The sequence below is a fragment of the Dama dama genome, chromosome 16 (assembly GCF_033118175.1).
Source record: "Dama dama isolate Ldn47 chromosome 16, ASM3311817v1, whole genome shotgun sequence".
NCBI classification, from domain to species: Eukaryota; Metazoa; Chordata; class Mammalia; order Artiodactyla; family Cervidae; genus Dama; species Dama dama.
This window is the reverse complement of record NC_083696.1, coordinates 29,569,698-29,588,183: the sequence shown is the minus strand read 5'-3', so window position 1 is coordinate 29,588,183 and position 18,486 is coordinate 29,569,698. Positions and strand designations below refer to the sequence as shown.

The 18,486-nt window shown below is 41.5% G+C and overlaps 1 protein-coding gene across 8 annotated transcripts in view; it reads right to left on the bottom strand.

Moving 5' to 3' along the window:
• The window catches only part of FANCC (FA complementation group C), a 309,507-nt gene that overhangs the window by 13,544 nt on the left and 277,477 nt on the right, over positions 1-18,486 (bottom strand). For all 8 annotated transcript variants that reach the window (XM_061163684.1, XM_061163682.1, XM_061163683.1 and 5 more), the window contains 4 exons: positions 17,497-17,552; positions 16,043-16,142; positions 9,216-9,291; positions 6,952-7,027 (listed from right to left, as the gene is read on the bottom strand). In XM_061163684.1, the coding sequence (XP_061019667.1) occupies positions 6,952-7,027; positions 9,216-9,291; positions 16,043-16,142; positions 17,497-17,552 (308 nt within the window). The remainder of the gene's footprint in view (positions 1-6,951; positions 7,028-9,215; positions 9,292-16,042; positions 16,143-17,496; positions 17,553-18,486) is intronic.

The window sequence follows — 18,486 nt, the reverse complement described above, 5'->3', positions numbered from 1 at the left end:
GATGGACTGGCTGGATCTTCTTGCTGTCCAAGGGACTCTCAAGAGTCTTCTCCAACACCACAGTTCAAAAGCATCAATTCTTCGGCACTCAGCTTTCTTTATAGTCCAACTCTCATATCCATAAATGACCATGGCTTTGATTAGACATACCTTTGTTGGCAAAGTAACATCTCTACTTTTTAATATGCTGTCTAGGTTTGTCATAACTTTTCTTCCAAGGAGCAAGTATCTTTTAATTTCATGGCTGCGGTCACCAGCTGCAGTGATTTTGGAGCCCAACAAAATAAAGTCTCTCACTGTTTCCACTGTTTTCCCATCTATTTGCCATGAAGTGATGGAACTGGATGCCATGATCCTAGTTTTCTAAATGTTGAGTTTTAAGCCAACTTTTTCACTCTCCTCTTTCACTTTGATCAAGAGGCTCTTTAGTTCTTTGCTTTCTCCCATAAGGGTGGTATCATCCTCATATCTGAGGTTATTGATAATTCTCCCAACAATCTTAATTCCAGCTTGTGCTTCATCCAGCCCGGCATTTCTCATGACTCTACAGCCTTGACATACTGCTTTCCCAATGTGGAAACAGTCTGTTGTTCCACGTCTAGTTCTAACTGTTGCTTCTTGACCTGCATACAGACTTCTCAGGAAGCAGGTCAGGTGGTCTGGTATTCCCATCTCTTTCAGAATTTTCCACAGTTTGTTGTGATCCACACAGTCAAAGGCTTTGGTGTCTATAAAGCAGAAGTAGGTGCTTTCTGGAACTCTCTTGCTTTTTTGATGATCCAGTGGATGTTGGCAATTTGATCTCTGGTTCCTTTGCCTTCTCTAAATCCAACTTGAACATCTGGAAGTTCACAGTTCACATACTGTTGAAGACTGGCTTGGAGAATTTTGAGCATTACTTTGCCAGCATGTGATGAGATGAGTCCAGTTGTGTGGTAGTTTGAGCATTCTTTGGCATTGCCTTTCTTTGGGATTGGGAATGAAAACTGACCTTTTCCAGTCCTGTGACCACTGCTGAGTTTTTCAAATTTCTGGCATATTGAGTGCAGCACTTTCACAGCATCATCTTTCAGGACTTGAAATAGCTCAACTGGAATTCCATCACGTCCACTAGCTTTGTTCATAGTGATGCTTCCTAAGGCCCACTTGACTTTGCATTCCAGGATGTCTGGCTCTAGGTGAGTGATCACACCATCGTGATTATCTGGGTCATGAAGATCTTTTCTGTACAGTTTTTCTGTGTATTCTTGCCACCTCTTCTTAATATCTTCTGCTTCTGTTGGGTCCATACCATTTCTGTCCCTTATTTGCGCCCATCTTTGCATGAAATGTTCCCTTGGTATCTCTAATTTTCTTGAAGAGATCTCTAGTCTTTCCCATTCTATTGTTTTCCTCCGTTTCTTTGCACTGATCACTGAGGAAGGCTTTCTTATCTCTCCTTGCTATTCTTTAGAACTCTGCATTCAAATGGGTATGTCTCTCCTTTTCTTCTTTGCCTTTAGCTTCTCTTCTTTACTCAGCTATTTGTAAGGCCTCCTCAGACAACCATTTTGCCTTTTTGTTTTTCTTTTTCTAGAGGATGGTCTTGATCACTGCCTCCTATACAATGTTAGGAACCTCCATCCATAGTTCTTTAGGAACTGTGCCTATCAGATCTAGTCCCTTGAATCTATTTGTCACTTCCACTGTATAATTGTTAAGGGATTTGATTTGGTCATACCTGAATGGTCTAGTGGTTTTCTCTACTGTCTTCAATGTAAGTCTGAATTTGGCAGTAAGGAGCTCATAATCTGAACCACAGTCAGCTCCTGGCCTTGTTTTTGCTGACTGTATACAGCTTCTCCATCTTTGGCTTCAAAGAATATAATCAATCTGATTTCAGTATTGACCAGCTGGTGATGTCCATGTGTAGAGTCGTCTCTTGTGTTGTTGGAAGAGGGTGTTTGCTATGACCAGTGTGTTCTCTTGGCAAAACTCTGTTAGCCTTTGACCTGCTTCGTTGTACTCCAAGGCCAAATTTGCCTGTTATTCCAGGTATCTCTTGACTTCCTACTTTTGCATTCCAGTCCCCTATAAGGAAAAGGACATCTTTTTTGGGTGTTAGTTCTAGAAGGTCTTGTAGGTCTTCATAGAACTGTTCAATGAGCTGTATATCGAATTCTTTCCTCTCATCATGTGTTCATCAGTGCTGAAAAGTTAAAGCTTTTGTGAAGGTGTCCTTTTGTCACATATGAAACCAGAAGTTGGAATAAAGGATAGACTCTGCTTCAGGTAAAGACCCACTAATTTTGCTCAGAGACAGTCCTAGCTGCTTAACCTCTCCCGTGGGAGAAATGGAGGGGGACTAGCCTGAGATCGGGGGGCAGAATCTTCCTTCTGAACCGGGGAAGCGCCTAGAACAGGACAGCCCTAGGCCCCTTTTGCAGTGCTCCATCATTGTTGGATCTGGGTTCATAGTCCTCTGCTTGGCTCATGGAATCCTGGAGCCAGCACTGTCCCCACCCCTCTAGCCACTGCTTTCCTCCTGTCCCCAAAGAACAAGTGAGTAAATTGTGAAATCTAGTTTGCCAAACAGTGACAGAAAAGGAACAAAGAGGAGCATTCGTCTTACTTCCTTGTCCCGACAAGAGGGAGAGCTAATGCTCCAGGGGCCACCTGAGTGGTGGGCTGGGTTATGGCCCAAAAGCAAGAAACAGGTTCCATGGGGTCTCCTTCCTGCAGGCCTCACGGATGAGTAAGCTGAGCAAGATTTCTCCCATTCCCCCTGCTCCCACGTGGGCCTCCCGCATGGAGCACGGTTCAAGACCTGGGAATCCGCCCTCCTTTCTTCTAGCAGTTGAGTGTGCAAGGCAGTCCCATGGGGCTGGCTGAAAAGGTGCCTAAGGCTACTCCCAGACCCCTCCCAGCAGGTGGCCTGAAGCCTAGTGGAGGCAGATGTGGTTTAGGCGGGACCCCCAAGAAGTTTGTGGCTTCAGTCCTGCTCTTCAAAACAGATAACCAGACAGTGCATCGGGGGCTGCCAGGGCATGGCAGGTCGTTAATACGGCCAGTCCTCTGATGCCCACTTGGCTGTCTGTCTCTCCTGCTGGTAAGAGTCTTGGGGTGGGGTGAGTAATTGGCACCCAAACCTGCATCAGTGATGATAAGCAGAAGAGCACCGGTCACAATTTGTGAAGACCAGTAATGAGATTATAGAGAATTTCAAGTAGGAAAAGTGGCAAAGGGAACAAATAAAGACAGTCTTAGTAGATTAGTGTGCATGCACGCATGCTAAGTCACTTCAGTCATGTCCGACTCTGTGTGACCCTATGGACTGCAGCCCGCCAGGCTCTTCTGTCCATGGGATTCTCTAGGCAAGAACATTGGAGTGAGTTGCCATTTCCTTCTCCAAGGGATCTTCCCGACCCAGGGATCGAACTGGGTCTCTTACATCTACCTGCATAGACTAGTATAGACAATGAATAAAATACTCTAAAAGCAAGGAAGTTAAGAGGAAGCCGGAGGGTACTATGTTGCAAAGAACTTAGCAAAGTCTAAATGTGAGTGGTTCTAGGGACATAATGTGTGTTATTTCCCTAATGTTATATTTATCTAATATAATATTACAAATTATGTTAGAATGGATTTTCTAATTTCAGACAAAAATTTATTACAAAGAGGAGGAAAAGAAACATTTCATCCTACCATGCAGAAGAAGTTTAGAATTTCCTTCCCTGAAGAGGCAGAGTAGACAGAAGGGCCTAGAGAGAGGCCATTCTTGTTCTGCAAGCCAGGGGGAGGGACGTGGGTGGGGGATGCAGCATGTTAGCAGCGCTTTTTTCCTAAGGTCTATTCTATGTATTGTTATACCTATACATTTCAAAATCTAACACCAGCCATTACTCACAACAGCTTCTAGGCCAGGTAGTTACACATGCAGCCTATTTATTCTGAGCTGCTTGCAGTGCTTCCTCCACTTCTTACTCAGCAATGTGTTTGCCTGCTTGGGAATGGTAACAGACCAATGCAGCCATACCTCATTTTATTGCGCTCCACAGAAAACGGTGATTTTTTTTTTTTTTTTTCCATAGATTGAAGGTTGTGGCAACCTGGCATCAAGCAAGTCTACTGACTTCATTTTTCCAACAGCATTTGCCCACTTCCTGTTTCTGTGTACATTTTGGTGACTCTCATAATATTTCAAACTTTTCCATTGTATTGATCATGGTGATCTGTGATCTTTGATGCTGCTACTGTAATCGTTTTGGGGTACCATGAACTGTGCCCATATAAGCTGATGAACTTAAAACGATAAATCTGTGTGTTCTGACTGCTCTACCAGTTGATTGTTCTATCTCCATCTCTTTGGGCCTCCCTATTCCCTGAGACACAACAATATTGAAATTAGTCCAACTAATGTCCTTTTCTTCAATTGGAAAAGACCCTGATGCTGGGAAAGATTGAAGGCAAGAAGAGAAGGGGATGACAGAGAACGAGATGGTTGGGTGGCATCACTGACTCAACGGACAAGAGTTTGAGCAAGTTCCAGGAGATGATGAAGGACAGGGAAGCCTGGTGTGCTGCATGCAGTCCATGGGGTTGCAAGAAGTCGGACACGACTGAGCAACTGAACAGCCACGATGCCCTACAATGGCCTCTGAGTGTTCAAGAGAAAGGAACAGCTGCACATCTCTTACTTCAAAAGGTTGAAATCATAAAGCTCATTGAGGAAAGCACGTTTAAAGCTGAGATAGGCTGAAAGCTATAGGCCTCTTGCACCAGTTAGCCTAGTTGTGGATGCAAAAGAAAAGTTCTTGAAGGAAATTAAAAGTGCTACTCTCATGAACACATGAAGGATAAGAAAGCAAAACAGTCTTATTGCTGATATGAAGAAAGCTGTAGTGGTATAGATAGAAGATCAAAACCAGCTACAACATTCCCTTAAACCAAAGCCGAATCAGAGTAAGGCCCTGACTCTTCAATTATGTGAGGACTGAGAGAGGTGGGGAAGCTGCAGAAGAAAAGTCTGTAGCTAGCATGGGTTGGTTCATGAGATTTAAGGAAAGAAGCCATCTCCACAACATAAAAGTGAAGGGTGAAGCAGCAGGTGCTGGTGTAGAAGCTGTAGCAAGTTATTCATGAACAACAAACTTTCAATATAGATGAAATAGCTTTATATTAGAAGAAGATGCTATCTAGGACTTTTATAGCTGGAGAGGAAAAATCAATGCCTGGCTTCAAAGCTTCAACAAACTCTCTTGCTAGGGACTAATGTAGTTGGTGACTTTAAGTTAAAGGCAATGCTTATTTACCATTCTGGATATCCTAGAGTCTTGAAGAATGATGCTAAATCTGCTCTGCCTATGCTCAGTCGGTGGAACAATGAAGCCTGGATGACAGCATGTCTATTTACAATGTTTTACTGAATATTTTCCCTGGAGGAGGAAATGGCAAGCCATTCCAGCATTCTTGCCTGGAGAATCTCATGGACAGAGGAAGTCCATGAAGTCACAAAAAGTTGGACATGACTGAGTGACTGAATACTGAATATTTTAAGCCCACTATTGAGATCTACTGCTCAGAAAAAAAAAAGATTCCTTTCAATAATACTGCTCATTGACATTGCACCTGGACACCCAAGAACTCTGATGGAGATGTGCAAAGAGATGAATGTTGTTTACATGCCTGTTAACACAACATCCATTCTGCAGTCCATGAATTAAAGAGTCATTTTAACTTTCAACTCTTACTATTTAAGAAGAACATTTCATAGGGCTGTAGCTGCCATGGGCTTCCCTGGTGACTTGGGGTAAAGAATCCTCCTGCCAATGGAGGAGATGCAGGTTCAATCCTTGGGCGGGGAAGATTCCCTGGAGGAATATTCTTGCCTGGGAAGTCCCATGGACAGAGAAGCCTAGTGGGCTATAGTCCATAGGGTCACAAAGAGCCAGATATGACTTAATGACTTAAAAAACAAACAAAACAAAACAAATAGCTGGTATAGAGGGTGATTCCTCCACGGGATCTGGGCAAAAGTAAGCAAAAAACCTTCTGGGAAGGATTCACCACTGTGGATGCCATCAAGAACACTTGTGACTCATGGGAAGAGGTCAAAATATCAACACTAACAGGAGTTTGGAAGAAATTGATTCCAACCCTCATGGATGCCTATGAGGGGTTTATGACATTAGTGGAGGAAGTGACTGCAGATATGGTGGAAATAGCAAGAGAACTAGAACTAGAAGTGGAGACTGAAGACAGAATGGCTGCAATCTCATGATAAAACTCTAACAGATGAGGATGTGCTTCTTACGGATGAGCAAAGAGAGTGGTTTCTTGAGGTGGAATCTATTCCTGGTGAAGTTGCTGTGAACACTGCTGAAATGATAACACAGCATTTAGAATATCACATACACTTAGATGATAAAGCAGTGACAGGGTTTGAAAGGAAAGACTCTAATTTTGAAAGCAGTTCTGCTGTGGGTAAAATGCTATCAAAAGGCACTGCATGTTACAGAGAAATCATTTGTGAAGGGAAGAGTCAGTTGATGTGGCAAACTTCACGTTGTCTTAAGAAACTTCCACAGCCACTCTAACCTTTAGCATCTACCACCCTGATCACTCAGCAGCAGCATCATCAAGGCAAATCCTCCACCAGCAAAAAGAATATGAGTCACTGCCATTTTTTAGCAATAAAGTATTCTTAAATTAAGGTATGTATATGTTTTTTTAAGATATAATGCCACTGAATAGTAAATAGACTATAGGACAGTATAAACCTAACTTTCATATGCACGGGGAAACCAAAAAGGTCATGTGATTCACTTTATTGCCGTGGTCTGGAGCCGAGCCTGCAATATCTCCGAGGTATGCTTGCAATGCCTTCCCCTGTCAGGCTTGCTCACAGGAATGATAAGGATACCAGAGAAACCACGTGTGAAAGGGATCTAGGAGTCATCAGTCTTTGCTTACCCGCGGTCTTCAACTATTTCTTTGAGCATTTCAGAGATATGCTTCAGTGGCTGGTGCCATAGTCCCTGCGGAATATCTGTGGGTGGAGAGAACCATCAGAGGGGAGCTGGAGAAAAGTCAAACCTACTAGGAATCAACTGCAGTGGAGACCAGAAGGGGCCCGTTTAGGGGAAAGGCCTAGTTTTCCTGTTCCATGGAATCCATACCACCACCCTCAAGCTGATCCCTGCCAGAACCATCTCTCAGGCCTGGGAAGAAAGACCTGTTAGTGTTACACAGAGCTAAACTTCAAAGGCTCTTTAATTCAGGTACATGAGACTGCACAGGCAGTCCACTGTATTTAGGAAGGCTATGTTGAAGATGCCCAGCTTTTTTTCTTTTCTACTCACCCACCCCCTCATCTATCACTAATAATTTGTGGTTTCAAAATATATTTTTCTAAAAAAAAATAGTCAATAAGGAATTAGGAATGTGTTTCCCAACAATTTAAAATACAATTTCAGGTTCACAATTTTTTTAAAGGCCAGAAAAAAAAATATGGATATTATACAGACAAAGACAAATGTCTTTTCTTAAGTTAGTTTTTCTGGTTTCACATTTTTCCCATGGTCTTAAACACTTCTGAGCACGTATATTTCTGTAGTTTTAAACAACAGCTGAAAATGTTATCACATTTCCATGTAGTGATATATTCTGTAATTAAATACACCAGAAAGATAATGTAAGTGATACAGGAACCACTACTACCCCACAAATGCTACAGATTAAAGAATCATAAATTATCTCTCTCCCTCTTCTGAGTTCTCGTAACTCTTGATTTGCAGCCTTTCAAGGCATTTTCCTTTTCTCCTTTTATTAGTTTTTTAGATAGTTATTTTATGTCTCTTTTACTTGTAGCTCCTGGATAGTCAGGGTTCATAAGTGACTCATCTTTTATACCTCATAGGACTTTACAGTGGGCATAAAATCAATTTTTGATGAATAAAAGACTCTACTCTTAAGAAACCCTTCAATCTGTGGATATAACATTATTTTTCCCAAAAGTAATATGCAGAAAATTGTTCTAGGAACCAGCACAAATAGTCTTTAGTTTATAGATGTCCAAACTTAAAAAATAACAACCCTGATATTTTTCGTGGAGCTCATTTAGCTGCTTATTACATAGGCTGACCTTGGACTTTGCTGATCTGACTTGGGCTGTGAGACGTGCCCCTGGGAAAGTGAATCACTGATGCTCCTGTCTTATTAAAGTTTTCCCCTTGTGTTCCCACAGGTTAAGTTCCACAAAACTGCTGACCAGAGATCCCACCAGGCCTGTGTCCACCTCTACCTCTAGCATCTGAGAGGACAGTGTCAAGTGGGTCACTTTGGGTGAGAACTTAGTCTTTTAGAAAAAGGAAGAGTATTTTTGATTTTGTAAAATGCTCTGAAACCTCAAATCATACTTTCTCAAGTGAATCTACTTTACTCAAGTCTCAGGGAAAAAAAGGTAGGGGAAAACGGCACAAAAAGGACATACTATGGGGTCTTCCTATTGTTCCATGGTCAGATAAAACGCCTTTTTCTACAACATAGAGTCTGTCTTGTTTCAGCGTCACCTCTCTTTAGATTTCAGGCATTAGTGGGGAAGGATGTCTGTATTCTCCATTTCTGAAACACTTCATAAACAGGAGCTCACAGGCATGTTAACAGATCAACATCAGTTGAATGAGGACAGAATCATCACTTCCCCAAATGAATATGGCCTCTGGAAGGCTGGCAAATGAAATCACAGAAGGCTGTGGTCTAACACACTTACTGAATTCTTTCAAAAGACTTCCCTTGGCTAGGTTAGGAGAAATTTCCCCTAAATTTCCTTAGCTTCATTCATCATTTTATCTTTTCATTTGCAGCAGGGGGCACAGAGAAGAAAGAATGAAATACAGATAAATGTACTGTTTTATTCCAAATCAGCCAAGTCTTAGCCTGTTCCTGGCATCCAGGTGGACTGTCCTGGCACCAGCAGAGGCTTTGTGTTAACCAGAACAGACTGTTAAAACGCAACTAGAGGTCATTGCTTTCCTTTCTTTTAGTAAATGATCATAACTGGGAAGTCAAGCAAATTCTCATATCAAAATCCACAGAATGTGACGCTGAGAGTTTAGAGGAACATTTATCCATCTCCCTGGTTTTACAGATAAGGAACTGGGAGGAAAGGGTTATGATTTTATCACTGTACTTTCCCATAGATTATTTTAATATGGACAGAATCAACCTTCACATACCTTTCGGGTGCTGGAGGAGCACCATGACAAGCGATGGAGAAGCATAAGGAAAGTAGGTCTTGAGTGCAAACTTCAACTATAATAGAACAAAAAATTTAAAGCCGTTTGAACGTTAGCATTGGAAAAGGTATTAAGGAAATATAAAATCTTGCATCCTCTGCCCCCAAAAGAAATTCTAGTACTTTATGTGGTCATAATGTCTTACACACTGATCAAAAATAGAAGATGCTTCTGATAATCTTATAAATATGTTCCAAAAAATTAAGCCTTTTTAAAGATGCCTTCCAGGACTTAAGAAAAATAAAGTTATGCTCTTGATGTTTTTATATCAGTTCTTTACCTCACATGAACCCAATTATATACATAACTCTATTTATGTGAGAGTTATCAAAAAACAACAGTGGTGCTCACACATACTCTGAGGGCCAAAGTGCTGTACCCGCCACGCCCTCAGAAGGCACAGCAGCTTTGAAGTACTTTTGTAAAAAGTTGAGGTAAAATCTGTCTACAGTGAATTGTTAGGGCTTTAAATGTACAATTTGATGACTTTTGGTAAATGTGTAAATCCAACATGACCATCATTCCAATCAAGACACAGAACATTTTGATCACCTTAGAAAGTTCCCTTGTAGCTGTTCCAGTCAATCCCTCCGCCCCACCCCGGCATCTGATATTTTTATTTTGATGAGAGAGATTAGTCTTGTATATTCTTGAATGTCACACAAATGGAATCATAAGAGTGTGTGTTTTCATTTGAGTCAGTTCTAGTGAGGTGGATGAACCTAGAGCCTGTCATACAGAGTGAAGTGAGTCAGAAAGAGGAAAACAAGTATTGTATATTAATGCATGTATATGGAATCTAGAAAAATGGTACTGATGAATCTATCTGCAGGGCAGCAATAGAGATGCAAAGCATAGAGGACAGCCTTGTGGGCACCACAGGGAAAGGAGAGGGTGGGATGAACTGAGAGAATAGCACTGAAACATACACATCACCATGTGCACAACAGATGACCAGTGGGAATTTTCTGTGGGACACGGGGAGCTCACGTCAGTTCTCCACGACAACCTGGAGGGGTGGGGTGGAGTGGGAGGTGGGAGGAAGGAGACACATGTATTGACTCATGTTGATGTATGGCAGAAACCAACACAACATTGTAAAGCAATTATCCTCTAATTAAAAATAAATAAAAATGAGAGTGTGTGTTTTTTTCTGTCTGGCTTCCTTGGCTCAACATGTTCTTTTGAGACTCATCTTTGTTACTGTGGATTAAATACTTCATTTAAAAAAAAAAAAAAAGTTGTTCTAAAGTAGTCATTGTATGAATATACCATAATCTGTTTATTTATTCTCCCATTGATGGACATTTGGATTGTTTCCAGTTTGGGTTTTATTATGAATAAAGATGCAATTAACATTCATATTTCTGTCTTTTTTTGTGGACATGTGCTGTTATTTCTCTTGGGTAAATACCATAGGAATGGAATTACTAGGTCATAGAGTAGATGCTTGTTTAACTTTGTAAGAAACTGCCATATAACTTTTCAAAGTGGTTATACCACTCCACACTTTGGTCAGCAATTTACGAGAATTCCAGTTGCTTCACATACTTGTCGGGTTTCCCTTGTAGTTCAGTTGGTAAAGAATCTGCCTGCAATGCAGGAGACTTGGGTTCACTTCCTGGGTCAGGAAAATCCCCTGGAGAAGGAAATGGCAACCCACTCCAGTATTCTTGCCTGGAGAATCCTATGGACAGAGGAACCTGGCAGGCTATAGTCCATGGGGTTGCAAGAGTCAGACACAACTGAGAGACTTCACTTTTCACTTTATACATATTTTTGGAAGTGTGTATTCAAGTCTTTTGTCCATTTTGAAAACTGAGTTTTTTCTTATGTTCTTGAGTTGTAAAAGATCTTTATATATTCTGGACACAAATCCCCTATTAGATATATGTATGGGGAATATTTTTTACCTGCTGGGTGGATTGCTTTTTCATTTTCTTAAGGATGTCTACAAAGACCAGACATTTTAAATTCTGATGAAGTCTAATTTATACATTTTTCTCATACTGCTTAGTGCTTTTCTGCATTCCTTCTAAGAAATATTAGATTATCCTAATGTCAAAAAAGATACTCTCCTCATTTTCTCCTAGGAGCTTTATGGTCTCAGCACTTATTTTGAGGGCTATGGCCCATCTCAAATGAGGTTTCCTGTTTGTGAGGTGGAGCTTCATGTTTTCTCATCTGGGCATCCAGTCGTTTCAGTGCCACTTGTTGAAAACTTTCCACACTGAACTTCCTTGGCATCTCTGTCAAAAATCAGTTGATTGCATGAAAATATCTAGACACTATTCTGTTCCACTGATCTATCCTTTTGCCAGTACCTCACTGTCTTGAATGTGATTCCTGTAGCTTAAAGTCTTGAAATCAATCAGTGTGAATCCTCTGGTTTGGGGGGGAGGGTTTTTTTTTGTTTTTTTTTTTAAATTATCCTGGCTACTATAGGTTCTTTGCATTAGATTCCGCCCATCAATTTCTGTTTTAAAAACTACATTGGGATTTTAACTAGGATCACATTGAACCAGGGATCTCAACGATTCATGATTATGGTTTCTCTTCATATGGTTAAGTTTTCTTATTTTGTGGTTTTCCACGTAGAGATCTTATACACCTTTTGTTAAATTTTCTCCCAAGTATTTTATGTGTTACTGTGGAGTTGCCTGTTTCTCTTTTTACTTTTCTCAGTTTTTATTCTGTGTTTCTCAGACCTCTGTCATTAGGCATGTATCCATTTGTAATTGGTGTTTCTCCTAATGAACTATACAAACTGTCCCTCTTTTTCGTCTGTCCATACTCCTTACTTTAAAACCTCATCTGTCTGCTGCCTGTAGAGCCAGACCAGCTTTCTTGTGCTTATTATTTACATAACATGTCTCTTTCCTCCCTTTCAATCTGCGTCTTTATAATTAGAATAGATTTCTTGAAAAGAACGTATAGTGGGTCTTAGCTTTTCATTCAGTCTGACGTATTTCCTTTTTACCTAGTATATTTAGTTGATTTTCACTTAGTTTTTGTAATTAATGTACTTGTAGGTATATTTGAATTGCTTTTTTAAAAATTTTTATTTATTTATTTACTTATTTGTCAGTTGCCCTGTGTCTCTGTTGATGTGTATGGGTTTTCTCTAGTTGCAGTGAGCGGGGGCTACTCTCCATCGGGGTGCCCAGGCCGCTCATTGCGGTGGTTTCCCCGTTGTGGAGCACGGGCTCCAGAGCACGCAGGCTCAGAACTTGTGGTGTATGGGCTTAGTTGCTCTGTAGCATGTGAGATCTTTCTAAACCAAGGGTTGAACCCATGTCCCCTGCATTGGCAAGCGAATTCTCAACCACTGAACTACCAGGGAAGTCCCTAGGTTTACCTTTTGATATGTTTCTTTTGCCTCATCTGTTTTTTGTTCTGGCAGCCCACAACTCTGTCTTTTGACACCTCAAGCCAATCAGATTATGCCTTGGGTTCGGGTCACCCCTAGCCTCATTTAATCTCCTTCCCACCCCTCACATGAGAGCCCTCTGGGAAAAGTTAGAAGATTACCCAATGTGGTTTACTTTTTCAAGAGTTGAAAACCCCTTCAGTTTTTATCTGCTTTTTGGGTTGCTTTCCAGTACCTTCAAATAGTTTTTTAAAAATATTTTCTCCAGAGTTTATAATTTTTATATGCAGGAGATTTAGTCCAACACATTATTAAACTCTGTCACTACCAGAACCAGAACCTGAACTGATTTGCTGCTTGTCCTGGAGCTATTAGGCAAGTTCAGGAAAGAGGCTTGTCACGACAGCCATAAGTTTTTGGCTACTAGTCTGACTGGGCACAATGATGGGGCTGCAACTATGCTCTCCAAATAAAACAAGGATGAGAGGAAAGGATAAAAAAGAAAATGAGAAGCACTGAAGGTAAACATTTTTGACAATGGGAAAGAATGCGTATTGATGGGATTTCTCATAACTGCTGGGGGGAATGTAAATTGGCACAACCATGTATGAAAACAACGTAGCAGTATCCGCCAAAGCTGCCTTTGCACACCTAATAACCAGCACTAGCACGCTTAAGTATATCTTGAATGTTCAGAGAAACTCTATTTATGAAAAAAAAAAAACCCAAAATCTGGAAATAATCCAAAGGCTCACCACCAGGAAGACAGCTACACTGTATACACGCTCCCCACAGAGCACTACATGCAATCCCCACCACCGCCCACAGCATAGAGCAAGCCTGGCGACACACTGCTGGGAAGAACAAGGCTCGGAAGACTGCACACGCAGTACCATTTTCATCTGTCGTTTGCTTTATGAAGCGCAGAAACAATAACAAATAAAGAAAACATGGTCTAACAATCATATATACATGATCAGGCTTCCCTGGTGGCTCAGTGGTAAAGAATCTGCCTACCAACTCAGGAGGTATGGTTCCAATCCTTGGGTTGGGAAGACAGACCTTCTCCAGAAGGAAATGGCAACCCACTCCAGTATTCTTTCCTGGAGAATCCCATGCACAGAGGAGCCTGGTGGGCTACAGCCCAGGAGGTCACAAAGAGTTGGACATGACTTGGCTACTAAACAACAACAACATATACATGACCAAACTGTTTTCAGAAAAAATAAAGGACAGCAGTTACCTGAAGGGAGAAAGTCAGGATGATAGGATAGAGGAGCAGGGGAATAACCTGAAGTTTCTACTAGGGGACCAGGTCTTTTTAGATGTCAGGTTGCTAGATATTCATTTATTCATAGTGAATATGTGGATGAATGAATAAAACACAGAAAGAAAGAGGGTTACACGTGGATCACTTAGGACAGAGGGTGTCATGCGTCAGGAATTATGATTCATCTAAGAAGGGGCACTCAGGAAGGCAGGGGTTGACGATGAGAAAGGCACTGCCTAGAAAGGCAGGCAGTAGGAACAGGCCCAGGAAGAGACACGACACGACACAAGGGGATGAAGGCATCTACAAAGCTAAGAGGTTACTCTCGCGTCCCGAGCCCAAGGGAAGGACAGTGAACTTCTGGCTTTTTTTTTTTGGATCTCTGCTCTGCCTTCCACCAGGACCCATTCTGTGTCCCTTACATCACCAGATACGTGTAGCCTGGGTAGGGTGTATGTTCAATCACTCAGTCGTGTCCAACTCTTTGTGGCCCCATGTACTATAGCCCACCAGGCTCCTCTGCCCATGGAATTTTCCAGGCAAGAATACGGGAATGGGGTGCCATTTCCTATTCCAAGGGATCTAACCTGCATCTCTTGCATCTCCCCAACTGGCAGGCAGATTCTCTACCACCAGCGGCACGTGGGCAGAGTACTATTCTAAATTAAAAATGACTATAAGTCTGAACCTAAAGTGTTAAGGCCCACCTGCAACTCAAGGACAAAGTTGATAAGAAAGACAGACTCAAGCTAATGGTACAGAGCAACACTTCTTTTACCAATGCCCTCTACCCCAACCTCAGTCTGTTCCAAGAGTTCAAGGTGCAGGTTTTTTAGAGGTTGGCTCCTAACTGGAAAAACAAAGAATGTTCAGGGAGGATAAAAGATATTTATAGTTTGCCTCAAAATAAGCATGAGGGCCAACCAGTGCCTTTCAGCAGAGCTCTCCTCCAGAATTCCAGGCTGGGCACCATTGATAATGCTGTTTGCTACAGTCTAGCTCACTTCCATAGGGAAGGAGAAGATAGGAAAAAAACATCATAAATATTTATCACTGCCTTAAAAACAGAAACATCTGCTAAAACCTGAGAGGTTTCTTGGCATAGGGGTGTATGGGATTTTAGTAGAGCAGGCATCATAGCACTGCTCCCCTAAGGCAAACTGCAGAAAGTATCCCAAGGGATCATGACCTCACAAGAAACTGCAGAGGGTTCAGGCACTTCAACTGGCAAAATACCACAGAGACATCAGGTCTATGGCCATTAGAAGTGCAAGCCAATCAAAATGCCCAAAAGTGAAAACTCTGGTAGAAAAGGTTCCAGTTTCACAGGTCACTCTAATTGGTCAGCTGCCTCTGCCAACCGCCCTCCCAGTGCAAGTCTTCTTGCAGGTCCCTAGGCCCGGCTTCTTGCTTACTGACTGAGTCCAATTCACACGTTTTGGTCATGGCCATTCCTAGCTCCTCCTCTATAATTATTCAAATTATAACTGAATAGTGTCACACTCACTACCTCCTATCTCTCCTGGAATCCAATTCACATTTAGGCCTCTGATATGAATGGAAACTAATAATTAAGAATGTCCAGTATTGCTTTATAATAAGTGCCATTTCCTTCTTAGCACATGCCATAGAGACTCTAGAACACCTCTCTCTGGCCTGGGAGGGGCAGAGTCCTACTCAACAAACAGTGTACAACACAGGGCCCAGAAAGTTCACCCTCTGGGGTGGCACCTGATCATCTGGTAGAGTTCTCTGCACAGCAATAGATAAATGCTTCTGGGTACCAGGACACGGGACAGATAGGAACCATCTTGATTTACTTTCAATTAGAACGATTTTCCCTGGAGGAGGAAATGGCAACCCACTCCAGTACTCTTGCCTGGGAAATCCCACGGACACAGGAACCTGGCGGGCTACAGCCCATGGGGTTGCAGAGTTGGACACGACTGAGGACACACACAAAATGATTTTGCCTTTGCTGGTGTATTTGTTTGGAAATTTTCTCCATGAACAAAACAGTCTATCAAAATCACTGAAAGTAAAGTGCTCTTTTCTGGTGATTAATCAAATACTCTTAACAGCCTCTTTTTCCTTGGGGGAATGAATAATATCTGCAATATAACGAACCTGCTTGTTTTCTTTTTCCAGAGCTTCTACAAAGCATCGTGTAAACACCTGAATGCAGGCTAGTACTTCTGCGGCTCCATCGGTTTCCAGGAGTGCGGACCTAAACAACGCAAGGCCAGATCACAACACATTCAGTGATTAATCTGGAAAATATGTGAACCAAAATATGTAAAAGGGAAACACGGAAACATTCTTTTTGTGCCATAAGCTTCAGCAGCAATGTCAGCTCATCAGATTTCAGTTCTTGCGTGAAAGCAGGAGAAATCTGTCACTCCCTTTTCTAAAGACTTCCTTTAAAATTGCGATGTGCAGAGCTCCCTTTCTTGGTTTTTAAATTATTAAGCACTTCATATCTCTTCCACATGGGCCTGGGATGCTCTTTACAAATATTTGCACTCTCTATGCCCACAAATGGAACATCCATAGACCTTTCGCTTTTGAAAGTGGAGAAAGGGGTGCCCCAGGGTTATAATGGCTCAGTTAAATCCATCCAGCAAAGGGGTGGAAGAATCTGCATGTTCCTGGTTTGGTTTCTATGCATTTTCATACAACTAATTTTTCTTTATGTTTGTTTAAACAACACACACACACAAAAATCAACTGAAACTTTGCTAGCTTTAAACTAAAAACAGCATTCTGACTTATTTCTACACTCATTTAGCTTAAAGCTTTTATGTTTCAAGACCAACTTAAGTGCTGGATTACTTGCTATTGTAAAAATTCTTTTTCCCAATGTCTGCTGTCTGCCGTGGGGCCTCTATTTGCTGAGTTTGAGGGGGACCTGATAAAGAGGGTAGATACCCTGGCCGTGGCTGCACCAGCACCCAGGAAAGAGGCTGGCCACCCACCTGTCCACGGGGGGTAAGCTCCCCGAGAGGGCTCTGGCCCCTCACTAACTGTCAGTCATAACCCAACCTGGGGTCCAGTGGGCTCATCTTTCATCGTTATAAATCCACTGCATTTACCAAGAAGTTCTCGTATTTGTAGAAAAAAAATTAGTGTGCTATTAGATAACATGCATAGTTGATTCTGCCTTTCAGAAGTGCTCTGTTAAGAATGGCATTATTTATTTATTATTTTTGGTGTTCCTTAGCTTTAAAAAGATTGGTCAGCCCTCATGTGGTGAAGGGAGAACACTACTACCCTTTATTTTTAATTGAGAAAAATTCTACATGAATAATGCGTGATGCAAAATCTAATTCAATTCTGATTTTCAACCATTATTATTAGATTTTTAAAAGGTTAAAAAAAAAGATAGTTATCTTAATTCTCAGGCATTGGCTTTTAAATACACATTGACATTTGTGTTTTACCAAAAAGCTCAGCAGGATGGGATGGAATTAGAAATCTAATTTCCCCATGGTAGAGCCAGAGACTACCACAGAATTTTTTATTCATATTTGGAAGCTGAACATATTTAGACCAATTATGAGCAGACACAGCACAATATTTACCTGAATATTTCATCAACAACTCTGAATATGGCAGGGTGGCAGGCAGCAGCTTCAGGCTGTAAAGGAAAAGACCATGAGAAAGTAAAATATCAGAAGCATTTCATCAATAATGACTCACTCTTATCAGGGAAATGAGTTGTCCACAACTGCTGGTGTCTAGAAAATGGATCTATTCCTTTGAGTTAGGAAGAAAAACAACTAGTTCATGGCAAAAGCCCTCCATACAAATACAAACAGAAGTTCTCTTGGGGTAAGGGGATTATGGACAGTCTTTCTTCTTCTTCTTTATTCAACTTATACTCTGTAAATTCCACATTTTCAACAATAAGCCCACATGATACACAAAAAAGAGTCAATAAGTATCACGGGAAATTAGAAAATACCATCTACCAGCAGGCCATGATGAAGACACACAGCCCAACCTGTGCTGCTGTGCCGAGTCGCTCAGTTGTGTCTGACTCTTTGCGACCCCTTGGACTGTAGCCCACCAGGCTCCTCTGTCCATGGGGATTCTCCAGGCAAGAATACTGGAGTGGGTTGCCATGCCCTCCTCTAGGAGATCTTGCCAACCCAGGGATCAAACCCAGGTCTCTTGAATAGCAGATGGATTGTTTACCATCTGAGTCACAGGGAAGCCCTGTGTTGCTAGCTTTAGGTAATGTTCCCTATGTGTCTGATCTCCTCACGTGACTTAAAAGTGCCTCAAGGTCGAAGTTATCCTGTTATCTTTTCATTCCTGCTGATTAGGAAATGAGTACATAGTAATTTCAAATTATTATTAAGGAAAGCAGTGACCACCACCATGCCAGACTAAATAATATTACATCTTAGAGCACTATGAATTTAGCAGCTTAAATTATTTAGGATGAAGAAAAAATAAAGATACTATCATACTGAATAAGGAAAGCCATCCAATTTAATCCACGAATATTTTTATGACAGTTTTGATGATTTAAATCTGCAGAAGCCAACTTACTGTGGCCTGGGTGG